Below are 26,737 nucleotides of genomic sequence, written 5' to 3' on the forward strand. Positions count from 1 at the left end.
ACAGCAACTCCTAATATTAAAAAAGTAATTGGATTCTTATGTACAGAGAACTCTCCTTGCGTGTTAGGAGGGGCACTCCCATCAAAAAAACTGTCCTTAAAATCAGTAGTCTTAAACTCATGCTTTCCATTCTTGCTAAGATAATGTAACAGTTCTAGAAAACTTTTCAGTGCTTTTTAAAGCATGTTACAAGTTAAGTACAAATAACATTTCTAATGTAAAAAGTCAGCTATTGTCAAATGAAAGTCTGCTTTTATTTGTATGAACATCACTTGCAGGATACATAAGGCACTGTAGTAACCACCCATTTAGAGTAAGTGGTGGAAAACTTAGGGGCAAGAAAGCTCAGTGCTGATACCTGTGCAGAGTCCCATAACCTTCCTCGTTCAAAGGGGAGGATTTGGAGATGATTGGAGATGCCCATGGCCGCTTTTCCAGGCTTGTTGGAAACCACTCTCTGTAATCCACTGATCTGAGTGTGTCATGCTCTCCTCTGTTCTGGAAGCTGTGCTGCTCTGGGTTACCACGCTCTGCTGTCCTGCAGCTGTTCTTTGTGTGACCAGGACACTAAACTTCCAAGGAACTTAAATTGCTGGGTGAGGCAAGATTTTTATCACGAAGCTTGGCTTGGCTGTTACCGTGCCTTGGGGCAAGCAGCCACCAGTACCAGAGAAAACCTGCTTTGGGTTATTTTAGGGGTCTTGCTTTAGTTTTACTTGACTCTTGGTTGTGAACTGTGGGATGGAAGTGGATCTTCTCGCCTTGTGCTGACCTCATCTTGCAGTGGTGAAGTAAGATGGCAAAACTGGTCCCTGGGCAGGAAAAAGTGCCAGGAGAGCAACTTCAGCTGGGATTGCAATAACTGGTGCAGCTGTGCTTTGTGTGGGGCTGGAGTGTCCTCATAGCAAAGATGTTTGCTGCTTTTATTAGCGTGACCAGATCCCTCCAGGCCTGCTCCCTGGGGTCTCTGGATGTCAACTGACATCTGAATCTCTCCCTGTTCCTGCTGGAATAGACTGAAACAAGTCCTACACAGAGGAGCTAGTGCAGGCTCAAGGGCTGGATGAGGAAGCTCACCTATAAAGGCAAAAATGCAGAGAGAAAACTCCTTCAGCACTGTTAATCATTAGAAAGTTTATAAGGGAGGAAAAGAAACTTTTCTTACTGGTGATCTAAGCTCCCTTTGGAAGGCAAGAATAACCACTAGTATCAGGTATCCACAAAAAAATATCTATATACACAATTTTATATAAAGTTTTATTAATTTACTTTTGCAAAAGTAATTTACTTTTTCTTTCATGGATAGAATAAGCATTTCTTCTCTTGCATTTCCAGAGTCTCAACATGTTTACTACTTTGTTTTGGTCCTCCGTCAGCATTTAAAAAAAAAAATGCTATGTTAACTTTTACCAAATTCCACTAGTTTAAGTAAAATATATTAATTTTTCCCCTCTTTCCTATGGTGCAGGTTTTGTCTGTGTTGGCACAATTGGTGGAACTTAACACAATTTGCAGGAGGCTTTTTAGTTGTTTCATGTAAGATGCCTTTCTGCCTTTTCGACTGAAGCTGTTAATGTGCATCATTGTCTTGTAAACATCTTCCTTCCTGTGTTTTCCTAGAAACTTTGGTCATCTGCTACTTTTTACACCTTTCCTTTCAATTCTTCCCTTTTTTAACTATTGGACTTGGTTGCTTGTCTATAGTCTGTGTGTTCCAGTTGAGAAGTTTTTTCCACAGCTTCTTTTTGAAGATTTGTAGGAATTGTATAGGGGTAGAAGAGGTCCTCAGATATCTTTATTTTTCAGCTTTTGAGTCTGTTAAATACGGGAATTTTGGTGTTTGAGATCTTGTGAAGTGCTTCAGAAGGAACCAGATTTGTTCCTAGGAGGAGAAAAAAGCTCTTTGTCTCCTCTTTCCTTTTAATACCAGCTTATTTTGTGATTCATGAAATTGGTTGGTATTCAGTGTAATAGGAGTGGATTGCTTTCATGAGATGCTAAAGGGTGATTTTAATAACTCTTCTTTATGGCTTTTGTAGTGATGCTGTGGGCTGTCTTCTTCCTTTGGCCTGTGTCAACTCTGAGCCCAGCAAGAGGATGTGCTGGGAAGTTTTCCCAAGAAATTCTTTAGGACCTCTTTGTGACAAATGCTGTTTGAGACTAAATGTGTTTTTAAAACTCTGTCGCAGAGATGTCTAAACATTCTTTTGAAGATTAAAACAAGAGTGGCTGTTAAAAGTTTGTTTATGCTACAAGTGGAAAGATTATTAAACATGGAAGGGAATACAACAGAGAAAAAATGTATGCACATTTATCAGTACTATTATGGCCCCCAGGTAGTGGGTCATATACTGCATGTGATCATGCCTTTCTTTTTGTATGCCTTCTGTGTAATTAAATCAGTAAGTTTCTTTGCATAGGGGAGAGGGAGAAATTTCTTGCCCTGGTGTAGCTTTGGGGAACATTATAATGTGGTTTATTACAGTTATTGATTCATTAGGAGGCAGAAGGCTGATCCTTCTGTGAGAGACCCTGATGCTTACCTGTAGGAGACACTGCTTCCTCCACATCCTTAGAAAGCTGAAAGGAGTGGTAAACACCTTTTCCCTCTGTTTTTTCTTTGCTGTTCTACATATGCCATGTCCAATTTATGCAGCTGTTTTCGGCAAGCAACCAATGCTATTTTCATGATGATGTTGCTTACAAGGAAAGAAGAACACCTGTTATATAAAAGCAGAATATTCAAACCACTTTTAAATAAGGAATTTTTATTATGGGACAAATACTGGGACTTCACAGAGGTTTTTTTCTGTGTATGTATAAAAATACCTTTCAAACATGTGCTTACTGTGTGTACGTGTGTTTACCTCAGTCTGTGTGTGTTTGGAAGTTGTTACTGGATGTAGCTGGGGCAACTGACCTGAAAACTGCAGCAGAAAAAGATCAGTCAAGGAAAGTGTGTTGGATTAGATGCCTTAATTATTTTACAGTTACGTCAGTTTTAAAACAAATAAAGGCTTAAGTTCTTATTTACTCTGACATTTTTGTTGCAGAGGAAGTTGAATACTCTCTAGGTGTGCTGTCTTGTCACCTCAGTAACCACTTGATAGTGACATTCTTGTTGGTCCTCTTGGAAGAGGGGCTGATTTTTCCATGTATATGAGGAAAGTTTTAACTCAAATATTACTTACTGCCAGGTAGTTCTCAATGTATGAATCAGCTTTATTCACCTTCTTGGTACAGAATAGTCTGATTTGCAAATTTTTGCATTGCATGTCAGACTCAGTGAGCTTGACAGGTTATTTGTGTGTGTGCTGCTGCAGAGTTAATGTGCAGGTCCTGTGGGGAGAACAGGAATTTTGTGTTGGTGTATTGTTTTGTAAGTGGTTTTGGTTTTTTTGTTGTTTTTTTTTTTTTTTTTTTTGTCCAGGTGGAAATCTTTTATAGCGAGAGGAAGAAAGATAATTTTGGATTAATTTCCTCCACTTTGAGTAGTTTAGAGGACTTGATAATCTGTTTGTATGTCAGATCCCTTCATGTTTGTGCAGATGTGCTGGCATGCCAGACTTTCTGTAAAGTGGCAACGAAGATAACAGCCATCTAGATTTATATTCTTACAGGAGCTGCATTTGGTATTGTCTGGAGCTACTCTAAAATGAAACTTCTAAATGAATTGCTTAGCTGGGTTGGTCCATTTCTAGTTCTGACAAAAGGCCAGCATTCTGAAGAACGCAAAATTAAGCAATTGAATAAAAAATAAAATGAGTGGAAATAAGAAAGGTCTAAGAAGGAATTTTTTGTTTTAAATACAGTGGCATTTGAACACGTGATATACCAACAAGCAGTTTGAGCTAATCTCCTCTATGAAATTTTATTTTGCTTTAGGGAAGGTGGCAAAATCTTTTGGAAATACAGCAGTGGAAAAAGTCTGGCTTTGTGTCGTGCCTCTCTACTTGCCCTGGTCCCTCCTGTTGCACTGAAGAGTGACAGGCAGTCGCAGTAGTTTGAACAGATCCTTCAGCACTACTGTTGTGCAGAAGGTGTGGGCTCTCCAAAACCCCACTGTTAAGGACTTTTATTTGAGTGTGCCTTCTGTTTTCAGGTTCAAAAAGAATTAGTCTTCTAAAAGAAGAGATTAGGCTGGCAAAGCCCTGGCTGGTTTAAATGTGCTGTTTATGTTGATGGTGGCACATTCTGATTTGGAGGGCATGTTCTCACTGGGGCTGGTGGCCAATGCTGCCCTGCCTGTACTTGCTTTCCAGTTGCACAACAGCAGCTTGCCCAGAAGAAAAAGAAACGCTTCGAGCATTGTTTCATTTATCTTTTCAGCTATGATTGCAGTCATATTGGTATCACAAGATTTGGCTTTTGATATTCGTGGAAAATATGAATAAAGCAATTGTATTCTTGAGCACTGCTACTGGTGCTATGGCAGCGTTGAGTCATAGCAGTTCACTCTGATATTTTATGTAAAATATGTTTGTGCTCAGTGTATGGCGTCGGTTCTGTTTCCAAGTATCGAGACAATGGTGCAATTGAGACTGGTTTGTATCACACTTAAACGAACTGATATTTTCAGTTTCTGATATCAGCGTGACACCGCTGGTGTCTGTAAAAATATCTCCACTGCTGCACAGACCTAAGTCAGCCCTGTAACATTTTTTTTCGGTGGTTAGTAACTAAGTTTTACAACTGCAGAATTGGATCATTGTATCATTTGCTTCCCACTGAAACTCTCCCAAGCTTGGAACCAGCCTTTGGCCTTTCAGCCTCGACCTGTGCCACTGACCTGTGCAGGACTGAGGTTTCATGTTGGGCAAAGGCAGCGTTGGCTCAGCTGAATTCTCTTGGTGTGTGATGGGCCAGAATCCCTGAGCTCTGAAATAGGTGTTGTAATCAAGAATGGTAATGACTTCTTTTGTCATGAAACTGTGTCTCTGGTTGCTACCCCAGAACTGGGTGTTGGCTTCCTTGGTGAGGTACCATCAGCTGCCTCTGCATTTCCCGGTTCTCTGTGGTGGAGTGTGTGCGTGCCTGTGCAGTTTGTGTCCAGAATTGTCTCCGTGGTTATGTGAGGAAGTGATTTATATGGCATAAGTTACCTGAAACACCTCTGTGCAGTCTCCTTTGCTCTGCTCTGTCCCTTCTGTGGGTCACAGATCTGCTCACAGAGCTGGTTTTGAGGTGGCCAGGGGGTGGGACTCCTGAGGCTTGTATTTCTGGACACTTCACACTCTCTGTGGATGTGTTTTCCTTTATAAATGGCATGAAACCTCAATTGCCAGTGCTTTGTTATTAATTGTACAGCTGGAGTAAGGGAATTCCTCAGGGTGAACAGGTCACGGGGTATGAAAGTACTTGCATCAGTACAGCTTGTTCAGCTACATATCCAAAATAAACAATAACACAGAGGTGCTGCTACTACTGGTTGTAAATTTTCATCTGTGGGGAAAGAGAGGGCAGCTAATTCAGCTTTGTATTTGCTAAATAACTTGAGAAGTTGGGTGGCACCTAATATAAAAAGAACAATTGTTTTACGTGGGAAAAATGAGAGTTTGTATCCTTGCTGTGTTTCCAAAGTAATGCATAACATAAACAAAACATTTCTTAAGTGCCACTGCTCAAATTGTGCATTTGCTGGAAGTCACTGAGCTTTTAGAAAGCCTCCCTTGATGCCCAGCTGCACTGTGAGAAGGGTGTGAGAGTGTTGGAACTGGTTGTTGCCCATGGAGGCCAGAAAGCTGCTGGAAAACAAGTTTTCTTGGGTTACAATTTAACTCTGTTATTAGGTGGCTGCTGCTGGCTGGGCTTTGTGTGCCGGTAATTTACACACCAGGAACAACGTGGCGATTGCACTGCTGGGGCAGGTAGAAGGGGCTGTGTATTTTGCAGATGAGTTAAAGGAGCAGTGTGGCCATTTCTTCTGAGCTCCCCTGCAGTGGCCTTATTAACCAGTTACTTTGCCACACACCCCCTCACTCAGTCATGTGGAAATGTCACAGTAAAGTTAATTATTAATGGTGGTCAGGCCTGGAACAGCCTGTGCCTCTCAAGGTTGTCACAGTCTGCCAAATCAGTCATGTTCCTGAGTTTGCCTAGAACTGCCCAAGAAGGCTGGAGACATAATTTTGAGAAGTAAAGAGCATTGTTATGGTTAGGTGAACATTAGCAAGATGTTAACCAGAGGTGTCTCATTTTGCTGAGACACATCTGTATGGTTTGCTGCTCAGTTTCTGTAGAGAGAAGCTTGGCCGGGGGGGACAAACTGTGAAGTGTCTCCTGTTGACTGATACTACTTTGTGAAAATATATTTATTAATTTATTTAAAGGAATAAACAATTAATTTACTTAGTTGAAATATGTTTGCTTCATTACTTTGTTCATACTTTCTTCAGAAGCACAGAATTCAGAGTCTTAACTCTGGTCAGAAGTCACATGTTTTTGTATAGTTTAATGTTTAGTAAGCCAAGTTTTCCTAGTTCTCTCTGCTTCAAACCAAGAAGACTCATTCCTTCGAAGGAAGCCTATCTAGAGGTAGTCACAGTTGGTAGGTGTTTTGGGTCAGTCTTTCTTTTGCGCATTCCCTGCAGTATTCATTAGCAATGAGGTGGGATCAGCAACCTCCATATTGGAGGATACAAGCTGGAGAACTCCAGAGCCAAATTCACGTTGTGTGTATCACTGCCCAGGAGCAGTCACTGTGCTGCAGTGAAGTTGTTACACTTTCCTTGCACTTGGGGAAGCAGAAGAGGGCTTTAAAAATATGTGTGGGGGAATGGAAAACTTCTCTGAGACTAAAACTGAAAGTCAACTGTGAAGTTACTCAAGTAACTGTGGTGCTGTCACCTGGGGATTGCACTTTTCAGTCCATCTTCTGATGGTTTTGTTTACTCTGCTTTGGTTTGCATCCTGGAGAGGTCTTGTAGTGCACACATTTGGTTTTTATTTTAAATTAAATTTAGCTGGAAGATGTGCACCAGCTGCGTATGAGTGTTCAGGCTCAAGTAACCTCCCTGAAATGAGCACAGAAGATTTTTCTTTCCTTTGGCACTGGTTGCTTGGCTCTGCACATCACTCTCTTATTCTGCTGCTGGGCTTGTTAATGTAGGTATAGTCTGGCCAGCTTCAGTTTGTACTCAAAAGCAGGAACAGTCTCATTAAGAAGTATGCAGAAAGATGTATAAACTCAGTGAAATGTTTTGTGGTGGGGAAAAGAAAGATCCACTCTCTGCTAGGTGAAAATGTGCTGTGTGTTATTTTCTTTTGCTGGGAGTCCCAGTTTAAAAAAAAAGGGCAACAAAAAACCTGCAACACAATAACTCTTTATTCTTTCAGGTGTAGCTGTCCATAGGAATGTATTGTAATCCAAATACCTCAAAATAGTTTTCAAAAGAAAAGGCTTCTGAACCTCATAAACAAGTCAACCCAGTAAGAAAAACAGAGCCAAAAACCCGAACCATCCCCAGCCACAAAAACCCCACAACCCCAAACCAACAAACAGCCCCATATCACACAGCAGTGCTGTTATGGTAGTGGGTGTTGTGGTATTTTCACTTTCCCTTCAAGGTTTGTTGTGCACCTCTGCTGTCTGGGGATTTGTTTTTATCTGGGTGAGGGGAAAGCAGTTCTGTTTATAAACCTAGCTTCTCAAAGCAAAGGCCTCCAGCAGTTGGTTGTATTGGATAGTTACATGTGTCCTGATGGATTGCATGCATATATGTTGGGTAGAGTGTGGTTCTCTCTGAAATGCCTTCTGAGCACTGTGAGTGTGTGGCAGAGGTCTTTAAGCAGTCTCAAATGTAGGATACTGCAGGGTTTTATGTGCCTGTTTCACAGGAACACCTTATTCACTGGTTATGTGAAGATACTGTAGCATCTCCAAATGAGATTGGCATCTAGAAGTGTATGTTTAGAAAAAAAACAAGCAAAATGGTGGGAGTAATGAGGAAATGTTTAGGGGAAGGTAAGAAGTAAGATGATTGTACTAATCCATTTTTATTTGCATGGAGTAAAATTTTATTTTATTAGTTCAGTCTGTCATGATTGTATCAAAGGTAGTTCTTCCAGGGTATGTTACCTCTTCTATTTAGCGCTCAATTTTCTTTTTTTCTTTTTTTTTTTAGTTGCTAAAACTGTTCTTGTAATAACTCAGTAAACACTTCTTATCTGCAAACAGAGCTGTTACTGTGGTTGGAGTTCAGGGTCGTGGAGTTAGGCCTGTAACAAACACACTAACCCCAAAAGATGATGGCCTAGTTTTTCTTATACAACTGAAATTAATGTTAAAGAGAAAGCTGGGACTGTGTTCCTCCAGGTCTTCTGGACTGGTTTGAACAGCATGAGCTATGGAAAATTTGTTTTTGAATGCCAGTGGTCCCCACAGGCTCAGATGAGGATTTGAGAGGGCCTCTGGTCCCTCTGGTTCTCCCTCATACTGGACTGTTGTCCTGTCTTCCAAAACATCCTTAATTGCAGTGTAGCTTTATCACTGCTTTTTCAAAGTAGTCATCATCATAATCTAGTGTCTTCAACTTTGGTGACATGCTTACACAGGCAAATACCTTCTCCAGAAGTTAAATGGAGCAGGATTTTTGCTGTTGGGTCACGGTACATCCCGGGCAAGTGGACCTGCTGGGGCTGCTGCAGCTTGGCCAGGTTCTCACCTGTGGGCCAGGTGTCCCCACTCCCTCCTGCTTGGAAGTGCACTGGACCTATTTCTGCCCAGGGGCTGCACGGTGTGGCTGTGCCTCTGGGCCTGCCCAGCATTTAGATTTGTCTGTGAGTCACAAAGGTGATGCTGGGCATCTGAACCCTCCTGTCAGCAAACTGGGATAACACACTAGTGTGTCCTTGAGAAGTTTCTTTGCTTTTGAAGTGTAAATGTTTTTTGAGTTTGAATATTCTACTTGTTTCGTGCACACGTATGTCAAAAAGCAAGGGGTTTGTGATGAAAAAGCAAGCAGAGTATTTTTTAGTGAGAACCTTGAACCAAGCATTATTTTGATATTTTAGTGTCTTTGGCAGATGTGGTATTCGAGTCATCGCAGAACTGGAGGAATGGTAAGGTGCTGATAGAAGGTTTGGCTTGGCCTGAACTGTGCAGGTGCCACTGGAAGCTCCAGAGAGGCTTGGACATACTCTGGGACGATCAGTGAGGGCTGATTTTTTTATCTAAACAATATGATCTGTGTAAGTGATTTATTAAATATACTTATGATAGAAAAGGCAATAAGATCTCATAGTCAGTAATAATGCTTATGCACCTTGTAATGGGGTAAGTTATTTAGGAGAGAAATCAAGAGCTTGGGGAATTTTTGGCTGTGTTTTGAGGTTAATAGTTAGTGTTAAATCCTTGGTGTGGAGCAGGAGGCCAGTGGCAGTTCCATCATGTTTGGTGGTGGGAGAACCCAGCTGGTGGCTGTTCCCTGGTTGTCTCCAGCTTTCTACATCATCCGGCTCTGGGAAAACAACTTTGGGAAGGAGAGGGCTTTGAAATTTTCTTCTACAGCTGGGACAAAACCCATTAGAGGATTCTAAACTGAGGTGTTGGTGTGATTATTTTAATTGCTCTTAAGATATCTAAATGTTCATTTGCATAAATCAAATCACAGCTTCAGAATAATTATGCTATACTTTTGGTTAGTTTTCATTTGATCAGAGTCATTGCAATGTCTAGCTCAGGTTTTATGTGGCTCATCTACAATTTAAATACCTATTACCAGAATTTTCATGTGCTTGGTATGAGTAAGTGATTTAATTAAGGTATTACTGGTATTGAATTTGTCTCCGGGAGCCGATCAGACTGGTATAAGCCATAACTTCCCTGAAACCTTGTAGTTACACTGGGGTCCATCCAGAGCCTTTTTCTTAGTGTGTAGCATGACAGACAAGTTTAGGGCTGGTGTCTGGAAGGGGACAAGGGGTCAGTGCAAAGAGGACACCTGGAAGGTAAAGTCAGTGCCTTTACCCCGATGACTCTGTCACTGTTATACAAACTTCTGCAACGGAGTGCAACAGAACTCAGGGAAAGCACCTGCCTTTCGTGAATGGATTAGGTTACTGTACATCGTAATTTACTGGAACTTTGTTGTTGTTTATGTGTACATACCCATGCCCCCTAAGTTATTTTGGGCCCCATCACATGGCTTGATCACTTTCATTTTCATCCCAGTGAAATTCTTTGAGCTTTGGCAGTCGTGAGATTTCTCTGTTCTTGGAAGCCTGGTGGTGCTTACAATGAGTAGGTTGGATACCTTGCATAGCAGGTAGCACTGACTCACAATTGAGAGCTTGTGCGTCATTTTATGTTGTCATTGCTAAACATTTGAATTGGTTTTTCACTTGTGTTACTGAATACTGCTGCTTTTGTACGTAGAAATGGTGGGAGGTTTTAAAGGAAAGCTGAGTTTAATAGCACAAAGGTAGGTCCCCCGCCTGAAAAATGACATGTAGTGCTCTGCTGCAGACTCAGTCCTATGCAACCAGCTAAAGCACTTAACTGCAGTAACCTGCAGCTGCTAAAGTCCTTCTGCATGCACTGGTAAAGCACTGAGGGCCTTGTTCTGGTCACAAGAAACTAAATGTAAAACAGCTTTAGACCAGCTCATTTGGAGAACGTAATTGTGTCGTGATTCTTCATTTAAAAGTAGCAGCTGCTGAAAAGCTTGGAAATGTGCACAATTTTCACTTGTTTTTTCTTTTTCTCTCCCTCTGTAGGTATGGCCTCACAAGTCTTGGTCTATCCACCATATGTTTATCAAACCCAGTCAAGTGCCTTTTGTAGTGTGAAGAAACTCAAACTAGAACCAAGCAGTTGTGTGTACCACGAAAGAACCTACCCGCAAATCTATGTGAATGGTAAAAACTTCGGAATTTCTCCCCACAGGGTTAGTACTTTCTTTCAGACTAAAAATCCATTTGATAGACCTCGAGGACAGAACTTTTGGTTGCAGTCAAATGCTGTTGCTTTAAAAAATACTGCAGGTGCTACAAAAGTGTTGGCAGCGTGGGCACAGCAACCTCAGCTAGAGGCCCCTCGGGCTGGGACGCAGGGAAGCCGGTTGGATCTCCTGGAAGGAGCCCAGCGATGTGGATTGAAGCGTAAGAGCGAGGAGCTGGATAATCAGAACAGCACGATGCAGATCGTCGATGAACTGTCCATCCTGCCTGCAATGCTGCAAACCAACGTGGGGAACCCGGTGGCGGTGGTGACTACGGCCGCGGCTTCCAAGCAGAGCGGTACCGGCGGGGACGGAGACTACCAGTTAGTGCAGCACGAGGTGTTGTGCTCTGTGAAAAACACCTACGAGGTTCTTGATTTCCTGGGACGAGGGACCTTTGGACAAGTAGTCAAGTGCTGGAAAAGGGGGACAAATGAGATTGTGGCAATCAAAATCTTGAAGAATCATCCTTCGTACGCACGGCAAGGGCAAATAGAAGTGAGCATCTTAGCAAGACTAAGCACTGAAAATGCTGATGAATTTAACTTTGTGAGAGCCTATGAATGCTTTCAGCATCGTAACCATACTTGTCTGGTTTTTGAGATGTTGGAACAGAATTTGTACGACTTCCTGAAACAAAACAAATTCAGCCCTCTGCAACTGAAAGTAATAAGGCCTATTCTGCAACAGGTGGCCACTGCACTGAAAAAACTAAAAAGTCTGGGTTTAATCCATGCTGACCTCAAACCAGAGAACATTATGTTGGTGGATCCCGTTCGACAGCCTTACCGGGTCAAAGTCATAGACTTTGGGTCTGCCAGCCATGTATCAAAGACTATTTGTTCAACTTACTTACAATCTCGGTATTACAGGTAGGTGTCTTCTACTTTGATATTTTAGCTGTTAGTGGAACAAGGTTTTAGCATTTCTGAAAGTTAATGGCTTAAATAATTACTCCTCCAAGTAACTAATAAGAATGATTTGGAAAAGATGAAACCATCTAGGAATGTGCGAATTATGTGGTTGGTTGCCATTTTGAATGTGAATACTTGCTTTGAATGTTTTTACAGTGTTGTTTTTTTCCTGGAAGTATGTTTTGTGTTGCTCTCTGAAGTCATCACTTACTGTTATTTTGAGACCTCTGAGACTGTTTAAAAGGAAAAGAGAAAAAAATTATCTTTTGCTTGCCTGTTTAGGATGTCTTTCCAGCCTTCCTGACGTGATGGATTTTTTTTCTGTAAGCAGCTGGACAGTGTACTAGAAGTGCCATGTTTCTATATCCTGTTGCCAAAGATTATGTAAATGCCTCTGTTTTTCTCCAGCACTTGTAAATATTTTCCCTAGTTCTTAGAAACTCCATTCTGACTGAGTGCCTTAAGCAGCTGTGAGTTCAGTGAACTTCTGGAGTTAGGGAGTGATAGGATGCTTAAATGTTTAGGGTGATGCCACCAGGGCATTTAAAGTGATTTTGGTATATGGTTGCATTCTACTTTTGCCTCAAAATGGATGTATGTTTTTGATAGTTTTGTTTGGTTGTTTTTTTAAAGCATTCTTTGAATAGTTAGCCAATCTGCCTGACATTTAAAAATTACCAATATTTAGTCCTTTTGTTTTCCTTATAAGCCAAATTTGTCATGATTGAAGACCTCTTTCAGTTCTGCTTTGCGTCATTGGCAGTAGTATGTGCTGTGTATTGCCTGTCTGCCAATTCAGTAAGAAGCTAGTAAACTAGGACAATGAGTACTTTGAAGAAAATTTTGAATATTTTACGGCTATTCATGCTGGAAATGAAAACTTGTGCAGTGCAATTCTAGTCTTGATGAAATTAGTGATTGGAGTTCATGCCAGAGGAATCTATTTTTTGACTGGAGCTTGTAAACAAGGATGCTTCATGTACAGTGCTCACATAAAATATTCCAATTCATCACCTGCATTCTCTATTACTTAATTGCAAACTGCAGCAGAGGATTTGAAAACTACATGAAGTTCATCAGCAGAAAACTAAATTGGGAAACGATACGGAGTGATGCATGCCCACATTATACAAAAATGTATACAAGAGTGAATAAAAAATTAAGTAACTTGGGAGTTCATTTTGGTGTAAAAGCTATACACCACTTAAGATACTGTGGTTTTGGGCCTCAGGACAAATCAGGCCAGGCTTGCAAAGATGGCAGGAATTTTGAGAGGCTCTGGACAAGTGCAAAGGTCTTAGCTTCAGCTGGTCCATACAGAATCATAATCCAGCAGATACTGAGGGTGCATGGTCTGAGACTGTTTCCCTACCTATTTTGGCTTTTTTATTTATTGAAGCAATTACAGATTATTGTGAGCTATTGCCGTTTTTCCCTTCTCCCTCCCTGAGAACTGACAGAGGGGAGGCTGTGGAGAGCCAGGCTGGGTGGTCCTATTGTAGTACTTCAGCCTCAACTAACTACTTTCAACATTTTTTTTCTGCTTCAGATGGCTCAGTAGACAAAGTGTAGTGCTTTTTTTTTTAGTTGCCTACATAAAAACATAGTAGCTGTAGTGCTGTTTTACTTGGTTGGATGTTACTTTGCACCTCTGTGTAGAATTCTGGCATGCTTATGGGGTTGAGCAGGTATGCTGGGAGGATCAATGTGCAACTCCTTGGCACCTTGTGTGCATTTTGGATGCTTGTATTGCACTGAAATATGAGCAAGTGAGGTTCCCTGTGGGTGTTTATTCAAAAATATCATCCCCCAAGAATAAGATAAGATTTGTGGGTGCATGTATTTGTCTTGCCTCAGTGATGTTGAATCATATGGCATGTGCATCTAAAATTTCGTAGTTAGTAAGTTGTGCTTTTGTAAATATTCAGGCTTCAGTAGCTCATGTTCTTTGTCTTGTATAGTTTTATAATCCTTCTGTAAAGTAGCATTTAAGTCAGTAATTTTTGCAAATACAAAGGACATAAAAAGAAAAATGCTTAGGGTTCATCTGTTTCAATGTTTTTTTTAATATATAAATATTGGTTGAGATAATACTGAAAAAAGATACTATGCTTCACAATTGCTGTCAACAAAAGTTTTCCTTCTGAAAAGGTTTTCAGCATGCTGGATTTCATCATGGATGCATAGCTCTCTACCAGTTGTGTTATTCAAACTAACTTTGTGTAGCCTGGCAGTTCCTCAAAATTTCTTTTTGTTCCTTTGGAAGCACCTGACTAGTGTAAATAATGTCAGAAAATGGGGATTTGATTCAAAAGGTTTCAAAATAGATGATGCTGGAGAAATGTGAAAATTCTTTTCGAAGAATGAGAAGGGCCTTCAGAGAATATATTGTATTGAGATGGAATTTATTTATGTGAGATTGAAAAAAAGCACAATCAAATAAGGAGCAGTTATATATAACTGTACTTCAATGCTTTTTGTATTAGAAGAGATTGGGGGTGATAGTGCAGGTTTGACCTGTTTGACTATGACATGTTGAAACAAGTTTTACAAAACTGAATAAAGAGAAAAGGTTGTTTGTTGTTGGGGGTTTTTGTTTTCATTTTTTTCCCCCCAATCTGATCACTGCCGCTTCTTTTTGTTCCTGGGACCATAGTGAACTAACGATCATGAGAATGGAGAATGCCGCCAAGTCTAGTGTTAGTGTTCATTTTGAATTCTAGTGTCAGTATTTTGCATCTGTAAGAGGAAGTGAGTAATGAATTGGAAAAATGAGTAATAAGAGGATTAAGACTCAAGCAGGGGAACATAATGTAGCCAGGTGAATGCATAATGAGCTGGCTTTCCTTCGCCTATAGCAGAAGGAGAGGTGATATAATGATGACTGTTGGAGATGTTAGGCTACTTTTGTATGAGGAGAGATCCTAAACAAGTGAGACTAACTGAATTTTAAAAGGGTATAAGCAAGCAGAAAAATGAAGACAAAGTGGATGGAGTGATAATCACTTGATGCTTTCCTGTTTCTGTGTCAAGCAAAGAGAAGATAAGAAAATGGTTAAAACAAATATGAAAAATAGATTTTGACATTTTGTTTCCTTTTGGAAACTCCTGTTTGTTATATTGCTAGAAATTGTTGAGTATGGGTATGAGTAAATGCTAGCTATGATACACTGTCTGAAGTCACAGATGATTTTTGTTTTAAAGATCAGATGTTATTCTCAATGCTCTTTCCCTGAAAGGCAGTGTCTGTGCTTACACGCTCTTTTTATGCTGGTCTGGATTTTAATAGCTGTGGACTAGAGAGATCTGGTATTTGAAGCCTTTTTTTGCTTCTGGCCTCACACGTTAAGACTGCTGACCTTTTATGAGTGATCTAAGGAGGTAAATAACTAAGCAGTGTGTACATTTTCAAAAGAAAATGCCCTTACATGCAGTGTAGGTGATCAAGCTTTTGTCATTTATGGAAATGGTATGAGAAGTGTGTTGCTGCCCGTTTGGTCAACTGCACCCCAAATCATGAAGAGGGGAGTGTTGCATCCTAAACAGAAAGCTTCTTTCCCCCTTATCACACAGTGCAGGCTGTGGAGGAGGAGAATCAAAACATCTGTTTCTAAGTCTGGTCTCTTGTGCTCGTCTGGTGAAGCAGAAAGTTTTTCCAGGGCATGGTGTTTCTCTCTGGAAGTAATTTTCCTTTGTTTTGCCTCTTTCCTGAGGTGAGATGCGTTTAGGAAAGCGCGTATGAGAAGAGGGGCTTCGAAATGGCTGTCTGCAATGAGCAGTAGCCTCCAAGAGTCGAGTGATCTGAAATGATCAAGGTAGTGCTGCCCATCTGCCTCAGGGACCCAAGTTACCTTGTTTCTGTTGCCATGGGAAGCAGTGGCCTTCTCAGTGTGTTGCATTCAGTGGTAACTCTTCAGGGAATTATGGCTTAATTTTTTTTCAAGGGGAATCACCTTCATATTGATATAATTTGGGTTGTCTTCCTAAGGGGATTTTGAAAATGAGTCTTCAGTAAACCTTACCAAACTCATCATTCATAAAATCTCTCTAATATCGTGGATCTGACAGTAGCCATTGCAGGCGTAGGAGCGAGTGTGCTACTTCATTGCAGGCTGCTGCAGCACAGCCCCCAAAGGGAGTTGAACAGTGGCTCATCATAGCTGCCTCCATGGTCATTTCACCTCCTGTCTCCAAAGAAAACATCATCATCTTTGTGCTGTGTCAGATTATATTGCTGGTAGAGTGCAGCTGGAAGCTTGACTGAAAATGTGTTTTGAAGATAAGCACTTGGTTTCCCAACCAAAGGATGTTCCTTTTGGCATCCAGGGGTCTGCAAGCAAACTGTTGTTCAGCATAGCCAAATTTACTGGGAAAATGAAACGAATGGGAAGCAATATAACTGATCTCCAGATTAAACTGGGCACCAGCTGGACCCAACAGGCTGGTGGGCAACTTCAGTGGCGTGGCAGAATGGAACGTGTCTGGTTAGTAAGAGATGCTTGGAGCCCAGAAATGTTTCCCTATTCCACTGGTGACAGCAGTAAAATAGGGTCTTAGGTATTCAGCAGTGCACTCCTAAGGAAAAGCAAATGATGTGAGTAGATGCACTCAGTGCAGTCAACTCATTCCAGAACCGGACAGTGATATTCTCCCTCCAGCCTTCCAACTAAGGATAGCTGCTAATCAACAGACTTGTTCCAGACAAAATGCCAAATGTCAATAGTGTTGCAACAGAGCTCAGAGAGATGGAAAAATTGCTGTTGGATGTATTCCTGGTAGATGAGAGCAGGCTTTCCCCCCTCTCCTTCTCTTACCCTCCTCTCCCATGAAGATCACAGAGGACAGAGGAAAAGTGATAATAATTGTGTTCTGTGGTCATGACACTGTTTTCACTTGCCCAGTCAGTTCTGCTGCCGCTCAAAGAGTGATTTGGTCCGATATGGGCTCTTCTGTTTTAAAGGGTTTTAAAGGGTTTTGGAAAAAGAATAAAGTAGTTGAGCTGTGTGGTTTAATTACTGCCCGTGAACTGGGCTCAGTGAGGGCTCTGTGCGTGCTCTGAGGCTGTTGCACTAGGACAGCTTTTTATTTATGATTTTTTTCAGCTTTATGCTAAGTTTCAGAATATACCACCAAGAGCTTATGCTGTTTTTTTCCCCCTCAAATTTATGCAATTTACTTGATTTCTTGTTCTCCCTCTTACATGCGTTCCTTCAAAATTAGAAAAAAAAAAAATTCTCATGGCCATAAATTCCCAGAGAGGCTTGTTTTCTCCCTGGCCTTTGTAACTTGGTTAGACGTAGTCCTTGTCACTCCAGGGACTCCTGAGAGCACAGGCTGACAGTGACTCTCCCTGGAGCGATTTTTGGAAATTGAATGTTTTCTCTCTGTAGGCTGGGGTTGTCAGCAGGATGGGTTGTTATGACTCAGTAACACAACCGTTGCATCCGAGTAACTTGACGATTATCTTCCCCTAATATCACGTCAGCATGCAGCTTCTGTATGTTTAAAATAGCAGTTAAAAACCTCTATACAAGTAAACATCCATCTTAATACAGCTTTTCTTTATAGCAGTGACCAAGGGGAGAAGCTGCAAAACTGACATCTCGGGAAGCAACTGCCTTTTCAAGTTCACCCATTGCTGTTGTGTACTTGAAGCTTCTAAATGAGCTTTATCTAGAGGGGGATGTCTTGGGGTTTTCTCTCCTTTCACAATGCCTAAAATTCTTGCTCATTATTTATTAAATTTTGAGGTTGATATGTTTAAATGAGAAGCAAAGCTCTGGTAATCAATTGATTTTTCCGTCAGTTTGGGAAGCGCAGTACTAGAACAAGCTCAAAATGCCTCTGTAAACAACTTGCACTTCAACATGCTAGCAGATGTTATTCTATCACTTTGAACTGTGCATCACCGAAGTGTATTGGGATATCTTAAAATAGTCAGGGGTGGTGGCCAGAGACGGTAGACTTCTATAGATGGTGAGGCTGTTTCGCTGTTGCAGTGAAATAAGCCAGAAGTACATGCTGCTGAGGTCGTTTGCTTGCTCAAGGTCAGCCTGTTCAAAGTCAGCTGCTCTGCTGTGAGCATGGTTACTGTCAGTCGTATATGTAAGAGAGTCCTGATAATGTAAGGAATTGCTATTACAAGTGAATTGGGACACTTAACAATTTTTTCCCCCTCTTTAAAGTTGCAGAGCTGCAGCTGCTGGTTTATTTCCTTATCTGAGCAAACGGAACTTAATGTCAAGATAAGCTTTCGTGGCTTGTGTCTGTGAACAAATTGTTTTATTGATTTGGCAAGACTTTGTACTTTTTGCATACTGTTCATTAATTGTTTTATTGAATTCCCATTTTAAACTTCTAGTTCATGATTAATAGGACCTAACAAAAACCATTATGAGTATCATCCAGGAGTGGCAATCTTAGCTCATCATAACTTCATGTTTATGTAGCTATTTGATAACAAACTCATTATTTTCTAGTCAACATAATGTGGTCTCTAATACCTTATTATTCTTTGTTCATAGGAGCAGAAAATAAGAGTAGATTTTTTGATAATGGTGTGGGGTTTTTGATTTTGTGTTTGGGATTTTTTTAAAATGCTGTAGAAAAGAGTGTCAGGGTTACTGGAATTTTGCAAGTTGGGTTTTTTTTTTTAAATACTCTCTGAAGATCCAGAGGAGAATCATGGGGATGGGAATGGATGAAATGGCATCCAGTGTTCATGTTGGGTTTTTTCCTGAGCTAGAGATTTTCTGAGTACTATAACCTGGGCTTACACAGGAAGCATTTGAAGGTACCACGTACTTGCTGGAGACTCTAGTAATGTCAGCCCAGATTTCGAGTTAATCATGATTGCTGGAGCAACAGTGTAATTCAGACTTCAGATGGGGGTTCTCGGTGTTTAGATTGCTTGTTTGAACAGAAGGGAAATTCTTTCCTAATTTTCAAGACAAATGACCTCATGGTTCTTGCTATATTGCATTTTTTCTGGGGTTGAATGATAGACCTGTGTGCCATGGCTAAAGTTTTGGGAAGCAGCTTTTATTTTTCACACATTAAAATAGATCCTGAAATGTGATCCTTTTTTTTTTTTCACTGCACTGATATTTCTGTCACAAAGATCTGTTCATCGTACATCTGTGCGTACGGGAGTGTGGCTATATCAGATATCTCTGTTGCAGAAAATATCAGTGCTAGCTGCAGTGCTGTATTTGTAAATATTGTGACAAGTTGCTCCCACTGGGCTTCTTTTGAAAATGTGGCTGTGCATTTCTGGTGTAAGAGCAGGTAGTAGATCTGAATCAATGTGATCGAAAGTGAAGCCTCTGCACCGGCCCCTGTCTCTTCCACCTGACATCCTTGGCTTCAGCTGAGAGGTGTTTTGTGGGTGAAGGCTCTTCTGCATCTCTGGCATCCAGCAGGAGGGAAGAGGATGGAGAAGACATGTGGGAAGTCTATTGCTTGGAAAATCAAGCAGGTTGAGCAAGTGCAGATTGATATGTGAGCATGTTTGGGACGCTTAACACTCACGTGTATTCAGACCAAAACCAGCAATAAAATATTAGAGAACTAAAAACCAAAATGTTGACAAGAAAAGAAACCTCTTGTGAATTCAGGCACTGATTGGAAAGTAGTAGACGTGTCTGGGATAAAAATAAGTACTTAAAAAATAAATAAAAATTAAGTAAAATTAAAGTTTGTATGAAAATGAGTTTCCTGAAATGTCCAGAACTGTTAAATTTTATACTGTATATTTGATGGTCCTTGGTCCTATAATGTTTTCAAGGTTTTTTTTTTTTTTTGTTTGTTTGTTTGGACTGTTAATAAAACAGCTGCTAACAAGTGAAATGGGATTAGAGGGCTGGGAGAAGAAAGCCAAAAGCATTTCATAGATAAGATTTTCAAGCAGTTGCATTTTGAGACTATGATGTTACCTTAAGAACCTTTACCCCTTTTGTAAATACCAAGGATATTTCTGTTGTCCCAGGACAGTGCAGCAATCTCTCACAAAGTATCTCTATGTGGTTACCTTTATTCAGAATTGCACTGTTGAATTTTCATCAGTGTTTTGAATGCTTTCTTGGATGTTTTTTAGAATGATAGGGTCTTACCCTTGTAGTGAATCTTTAAGTATTCAAAATATTTAAACCACCCAATACCTCATGATGAAATCTTTCACAAGAGTACACTTTATTGTTTCAAGTGTAGTGCACAAAACCTTTCTTAATATTGAAGATTAAAAATTAATGTGAATTTAAAATGTATTTTAATTGCCCAAAATTGTTTGTAGGAATTGAATTGAAACAGATTTTATCGTTATTTTTGTTACTTTCTCTTAATAAAACTTAATTCCCTGATAACTTTCGAACATGTGCATTTCATGGCTTCTTTGAAAAACTGCAGGCAACACCTGTCACCTCACTTAAATACAAGGCTTTTGTATAAATATAACACTACATGAAGCTTTTAAACTGCGTACTACTGTTGTTTTATCAACTGAAAAACTGTTAGGGTGTGCTGTAGGTCATAGATCAGTAATAGCACTTGATACTTGCCAAAAAGATATGATGGCAAAAGCCATGTTTACACTAATAGTATTGGATGTTGTTCTTGGTGCCTTTTTTTTGAACCCTAGTTAATATTTAAATTTTTGAGCTAATTTTCTCACCCTTCACTGCTTGCCATCCAGTCAAGATTGAGTTTGTGTTTTTTTAATATAAATTATGCTACACATATTTTGTTGAGTGTTTTTAGTATCTTGAAGTATTCTTCACTATGTCCACACACCTGTCCCACCCATCACTGTAAAAATGTGGCTTCTGAGCTGCATTTAAACATTGCATCTTCTACGTGGCCAAGTTTCTGAGTTCACTAAGGTGGCTATAGTCCATGGGCTTTGGACTTTGTCTTATGGTATATCTGGAGACTATGCCATAGGTTTTTGGCTGCTCTAGAGAACTACCTGGTGAATGAATTCTGCATTGGATGCTCCCCATGGGTCACAGCAGGGCTGGAGAGACTTCCAGCTGCTCCTCTGTTTCTGGCAGTAATGCAAAGACTTGCAGGATGCTGTCTGATAATGGCCATCATACAGCCATTGAAGTTGGAAAACCTCCAAGATCATCATACCCAACCTTTGAGTGAACACCACCATGCCAACTCAACCATAGCATGAAGTGCCACCTCTACACATTCTTTGAACACTTCCAGGGATGGGAACTCCACAACTTCCCTGGACAGCCTGCTAATGTTTAATTGCTCTTTCTGTGAGGAAAAGTTTTCCTATATCCAAACTGAACATTCCTTAGTGCAACTCGAGGCACCCTTTGTTGTGTCACTGGTTACTGAAAGAAGAGCCTGACCCTCCTCTTGCCAAATCCTCCTTCTAGGTGATTGTAGACAGTGACAGAGTCTCCCCTGAACCTCTTCTCCAGGCTAAACACCCCCAGCTCTCACAGCTGCTCCTCATATGATTTATGTTCCAGATTCTTCACCAGCTTTGTTGCCTTTCTCTGGACACACTCCATTGTTGTGCTGGCTCAGCATTGTGTGGAGATGATTCTGGCTTTGGACACTTTACCTCTCTGGAAAAGTAGCTGGAAGTAGAGCAGAGGGCCTCAGCATTTTTGGTAACAAGAGCTGGAAAGTAGAACAGGAGCATATAATTTGTAGATTATATGGTATGGCTTCTGGCTATGCTTTGGTTTTCATATAGCCTCGAATTGTTTCAACAATTTCCAGTAAGAAAGTGTTCTTAAATTGAAAGCTTTCCTGTACACACAGAGTAGCTGGGAAAGCTCTGTAGTTGATGTCTGTCCGGCTGTGCTGAGTAACTTCTGCACAGAGGCACGAAAAGAGTGAAGTGCTTAACTGATTCTCAGGTTTATTTCTGCTGGTTCTTTTACTCGTCTTTTGGCCCTACCATGAACTCTGAGTCTTCTCTCACTGAGTTGACAGTGATCTGTTTTTTTCTGACCAACACCACTTACATTGCTGGTGTTGCCTTGCTTTATGTAATTTTCCTGTTTAATGTAGTGTTTAATATAGACAGCAGTCGTTTAGCTGCTAAAAAAAAAGTTAGGAAACTAACTGATATTTAACAAGGGAGGAACCCTATAACCCTGCAGGGTATTACGCAGCAGGAGGATTAGGAATTAGCATGTGTCATTAGTGCCCCAGTACTCCACCCTGCCCGCGGAATGACTGTCCCACAGGGATGGTTGCTCATGGAGTGGTGCCACGTGCCATTTGGGATATTCAATTTGTAGCCCTGTAGTTGCCTTCCTGAAAGAACAACTTCGGGATTGCCTAAGACAAATTAGCGCTAATTTTGTTCCACTTAATCTCTCCACACACCACTTCTTTTGAGGTTATGATTATTAAGCATCTGCATATATGAAGCACCTTTTTTTCTTCATGTGTCTATCTGTAGCATCATTATTAGACTGTGTACAAATACCATCAAATGACTCCCCCTGACCGTGTTCTCACATAGAGGTATCTGATACAAAATTAAAAGAGAAACCCCCAAACTTAATCTAATATTTAATTTACTAAATTGGATGGAGCTCACGCCCATATGTGGTTTCCTGTTCTGTAGCTATTTTTTGACACTCAGCATTTTCATTCTATGTGTCCAGAGGACTGAGCTTGCGTGAGACCACTGACTCTCTCTTGCAGGCTTGTGTGGAATAATGCCAGTGAAATGCCCGTTCAAGTACTTTGTTAACCAATGTATATAGGTCATATTCCTCCAAGATACAGAATCTGGATCAATGTAACCATTTCAAAGGAGGTGGTGTTATGTGAGTGTGGAATGCCAAGTGCATAACAGCAACCTCAGCCCTTCCCTCTCCTTTACTGACACAATGAAAATTCTAACAGAAGTTAATTACTTTAATTAGTGCTGTTCTCTCTCCAGACAGGAGACTTGCAATTTCCTAGTTTTAGCATGGTCCTTGTTTTGGATTTCCCTGTGTTTCTGATAGTGGGTGCCAGGCTGATGCTCAGGGGAGCCAGAGACTGTGTGACAAAATGTGAACCTCTTGGAAAACTCATGTGTTAATCTGTGGCTGCTTAAGTATGGCAAAAAGCTGCTCTACTTGGTGGTGGTTTATTTGTACATCCCACCACTGTGTATTGCACGCATGCATGCTCTCAGTCCTTGTTGGTCATGAGTTGCATCGCTTTTGTATTTTAAATACGTATGAAATTGGATGTAACAACTCGTTCTCCTTGCTGTTGTGCTTTGGTTTTAGCTTTGCTCTTTAAGTTTAGAAAGATGTTTTCAAACATTTTTCCATTTTAATTTTTTCTTGTGGCTTTACCTTAAGAGATGGCTCTTTCCTTTGTGAGACACAATTAACATTTTGTCAAGCACGAGATTTACATGTTTTGAGGTAAAAGGCAGTACACAGGTTAGTGTGTTCTAGCAAATCAAAAAGTGCAAGTATTCTGTGGTTTAATGGCAGTCATTGGAGCAGATTCATTCTGCAGTTTTCAAGTTACAGTGACATAGCTTAATTTTTCTTCTGCATGAGACAGTGTCCATGTAGTTCCTCTTTAAGATTCTTGGTATGTTTTCTTTGAGTTTTTCGTTAGAGAATGGTTGCAGATAAATCGCTGGAGTTTCTCTGTGTATATTGCACTTCTAAGTTGCCAGTGGTGGAGCTGTGAGGACAAGTGAAAGCACCTGTTATGAAAATGGACTGTGATCAGCTTGTTGGAGGGGACGTTTGGTGGCCTGCACTTGCACTTCTGAAATGGGTAGTGCAAGAAACTCCTGCAATAAGAAGTCTGTTGTTTACTGGATGGGTGTAATCTAGTGGGGATTTTTGGAAAAACCTCAGAGCTGACCTCTGAGCTTTTTTTGTTTGACTGATTAATGTGCATAAAGTGTGCCTTTGTCCCAGTACCACTGAACCTTCAAGTACTTCAACCCAAATCTGACAGAAGATGAAAATCCCCAAGGTGTCAGTGGCAGAGGTATGAACAGCAGCTGCAGAGTAGAGGGGAAGATTCAAACTAGTGACTGCTGCAGGGTGAAAAGGAAGAAGCTGGTAGTTACTCTTGCTGTTTTGCAGTAGCTATTTGGCAAGTCAGTGTGTGCATAGCTCTGGACTAACTCAGTAATATGTGTGTTGCCTTTGTATGCTATAGAAAACAAAACAGAGATCTAGGGTTGTTCATTGTTGTCTGGGGAGAGTAGTAGTGCAAATCTGAAAAAAACAGCAACAGCGAAGTATAATTAGGTCCAGTGGTTGTTGATAAGCTTGTTTACATTTGTGGGGCATGACAGCAGATTCTCTTCTTCAATAATGTGGCACAAAGACTTGTGGAGTAACGTGCGAAAAGCTTCCTGACTTCTGAAGTGGAAATAGTTTCCTGATGTTGACTAAGAGCCTGTGTTCTTAGTTCTCTCTCCAGCTCATTGCTCAATGCTTGCTTCTCACGACTAGCACTGCCACTGCAAGAGGAACAAAAACCTCTGCAGACAGGGCAGGGAACTTTATTTAAGAAAATCAAGACAAAACGGTCATACCGCCCCAAATGCAAACAAAAACCCTCCACCCAGCAACCAAACAAAGCCTCAAACCCCCAAAAGCAAAAGATATCCCACCCAAAAGTGTATGGGGAATGGGAAGAGAGTGCATGCTTGGAATCATGTGAAGATAACTGTAACTGTATACAGCTGTACTTATAGGATTGCCTCCTCGGAGCAGTGTATTGCTGTATTTAATTTTCCTTCTGTTAGGTGCTTTGGTTAGGTTTTTAACCATCCCTTGAAGAAACAAATATTTTATAATGTCTTGCTTGCTTTAACTAATATGTAGTATCTTGTGCCAAACTTCTGTAGGTCTGAGCCTACGAGTAAATATCTGAAAACTTAAAATTAGCCCAGATTGTCCTAAAATACACTCTGGTGCTTGACATCTGAAATATTGTAATGTGGGATTCTTCACATATTTCTGCTCAGCAGAGTCCTTTAACTGCAGCAGCTTGAGCCGGAAGGAAAAGTACTTTATGCCTGTAAATGAACTTCAGTGGGAGTCACATTTACCTTATTGTTATAGCATAATTAGTTCTGTGGTTGGGGAGTTCTTCCACCACTTGGAAGTGTGTGGGTCTCCCACGAGTAGTGGTCAGTTGATATGAACAACAGTTCTGCCTCCTGGTAAACACACAAGGGCCAGCATCTCCCACCTCGGCCCTTGGGGTGCAGAATGCACCTGGAGAGGGTGTGTTGGAACAGCTCCCTGCTGCTCCAGGTCAGCAGCACTCCGGCCGGAGTCGCTGGCTAATCTGTGTAATTATTTTGAGTATTTAAGTATCTGCAGTTAAGCAGCCAGGCTTTGCTGCCTTAATAACATCTTATGCAATGGGACCCTTCCCACGCTCCTGGCTGGCTCAAGGCGACGTGGCACGCTGGAATTTCGGTGTGCAAAAAAGGTGGGAGTGCAAAGGGAGTCGCTGGAAAGGGATGATGTGCAATTAAGAATATTTTCTTTTGCAAGTCAATTTTTTTTTTTCCTTGTTCTTAAATCTCTTGTACAACAGTTATTCCATTTTTTTGTTTTTTTACATTGAATGAACTGTTACATGTTGCTAGAGAACTGGTAACTGAAAGGGATTAATACCCTGGGTGTTAATTTATGATGTGGTTTAACGCAGCCTTTTTTTATTGTTTGTCGCACTTAGCTTTTGATTTAAACTGGATTTTAAGGAAAATATTTTAATTTTTTTACTTTTCATTTATAATCAAACTAAATTTCCAAGTTGTTTTTTCTTTGTCGTTAGTCATAGCCCTTTTTTCTTTATGGGACTCAGGTGTGGCTTGTCTAAGAAAAATGCAAAAGATTTGTTGTGCTTTGAAAACTGATTTGTGTAATTTGCATAATTGGCAAATGCATGTTTAGGGGTACTGTTTTTGATACATTTTAAAATAATAAAAATAACTACTCCGCACAGATTTCTGTGATCAACAAATGTATCTCAAGGAAACCTAGATGTCATTACAATGTAATTTCCTTTGTAAAGGCGGAATCTTCCTTTGCTCAATCTCATTATTTTTCTTGTATCAGACATAACCCATTCAGTAAAAGATGGGATGAGGCAGAGGCTGCCTCTAATAACTTCGTGAAGAACATAAACCCAGCTCTGAATGATCAAAGATGCAGTCAGTATCCAGTCTCTGCTGGTGACTGACAGCAAATGCAAAAGCAAAGCAGCAAAGAAGGTGCATTTGTATGTGTGGTTCCTTGTCTCCTAGCTGCTGGCAGGCTGAGCTCTCTAGGTTGGACCTTTTGTCTGGTAGCACATTAAAAGTAGGTTTTTGTTGCTTCTTTTCCTTTTTATTTTTTTATTAATGACATACTACACTGGCAGAGTTGTACAGTGAAGCTCCCCAGCCCAGTTCTGTTTTATGAAATAGATTTTGTGTTTGTTGTACGAGAAGGTCCTGATGAGGAGCTGCTGTATGGTGCAACAGGCAGTTTTATTGCATGAGTGACCAATGTTTTGAAATGTGATCACTGACTGCTGATGTTGCTGAGGCAGACAAGAGCCCGGGAAAAGAGGGTAAATTGCATTGGAAAGATGCTCTCATGAAATTTTCCAAGCAGCCCTGTGTCAGTACAGTAGGGTAGTACTTTTTGCCAGTACAGAATGAAGAAACTAACTTGCTTTCTGAGTCCTTTGTGCAGCCAGCACATTGGCCTGGCCTGTCCCTAACAAACATGTTTTCTTTGGATTGTGTTCCCTTTGTACTTTAACCTTTTTGGTTATTCCCCTTTGGCCCTTCATAGGGGTGTTTCGGGCCCCTTCATTAGGAAGGCCTGTGCTCTGTCTCCCACCCGGCATTATCAACATCAGGAAACAGAGAGT

General features: G+C 40.7%; 1 protein-coding gene across 7 annotated transcripts in view; it reads left to right on the plus strand.

Annotated features, from left to right (window-relative positions):
- HIPK3 (homeodomain interacting protein kinase 3) overlaps positions 1-26,737 on the plus strand; it is a 68,208-nt gene that overhangs the window by 4,572 nt on the left and 36,899 nt on the right. For 4 of the 7 annotated variants that reach the window (XM_082284008.1, XM_082284013.1, XM_082284009.1 and 1 more), the window contains exon 2: positions 10,717-11,812. In XM_082284008.1, the coding sequence (XP_082140134.1) occupies positions 10,719-11,812 (1,094 nt within the window). In that variant the 5' untranslated portion in view covers positions 10,717-10,718. Of the gene's footprint in view, positions 1-10,200; positions 10,266-10,327; positions 10,422-10,716; positions 11,813-26,737 lie in introns of those variants that run through there. The other 3 variants (XM_082284011.1, XM_082284012.1, XM_082284014.1) reach the window with 3 other exon arrangements.

Source organism: Coloeus monedula, assembly GCF_965178545.1.
Source record: "Coloeus monedula genome assembly, chromosome: 6".
Lineage (NCBI taxonomy): Eukaryota > Metazoa > Chordata > Aves > Passeriformes > Corvidae > Coloeus > Coloeus monedula.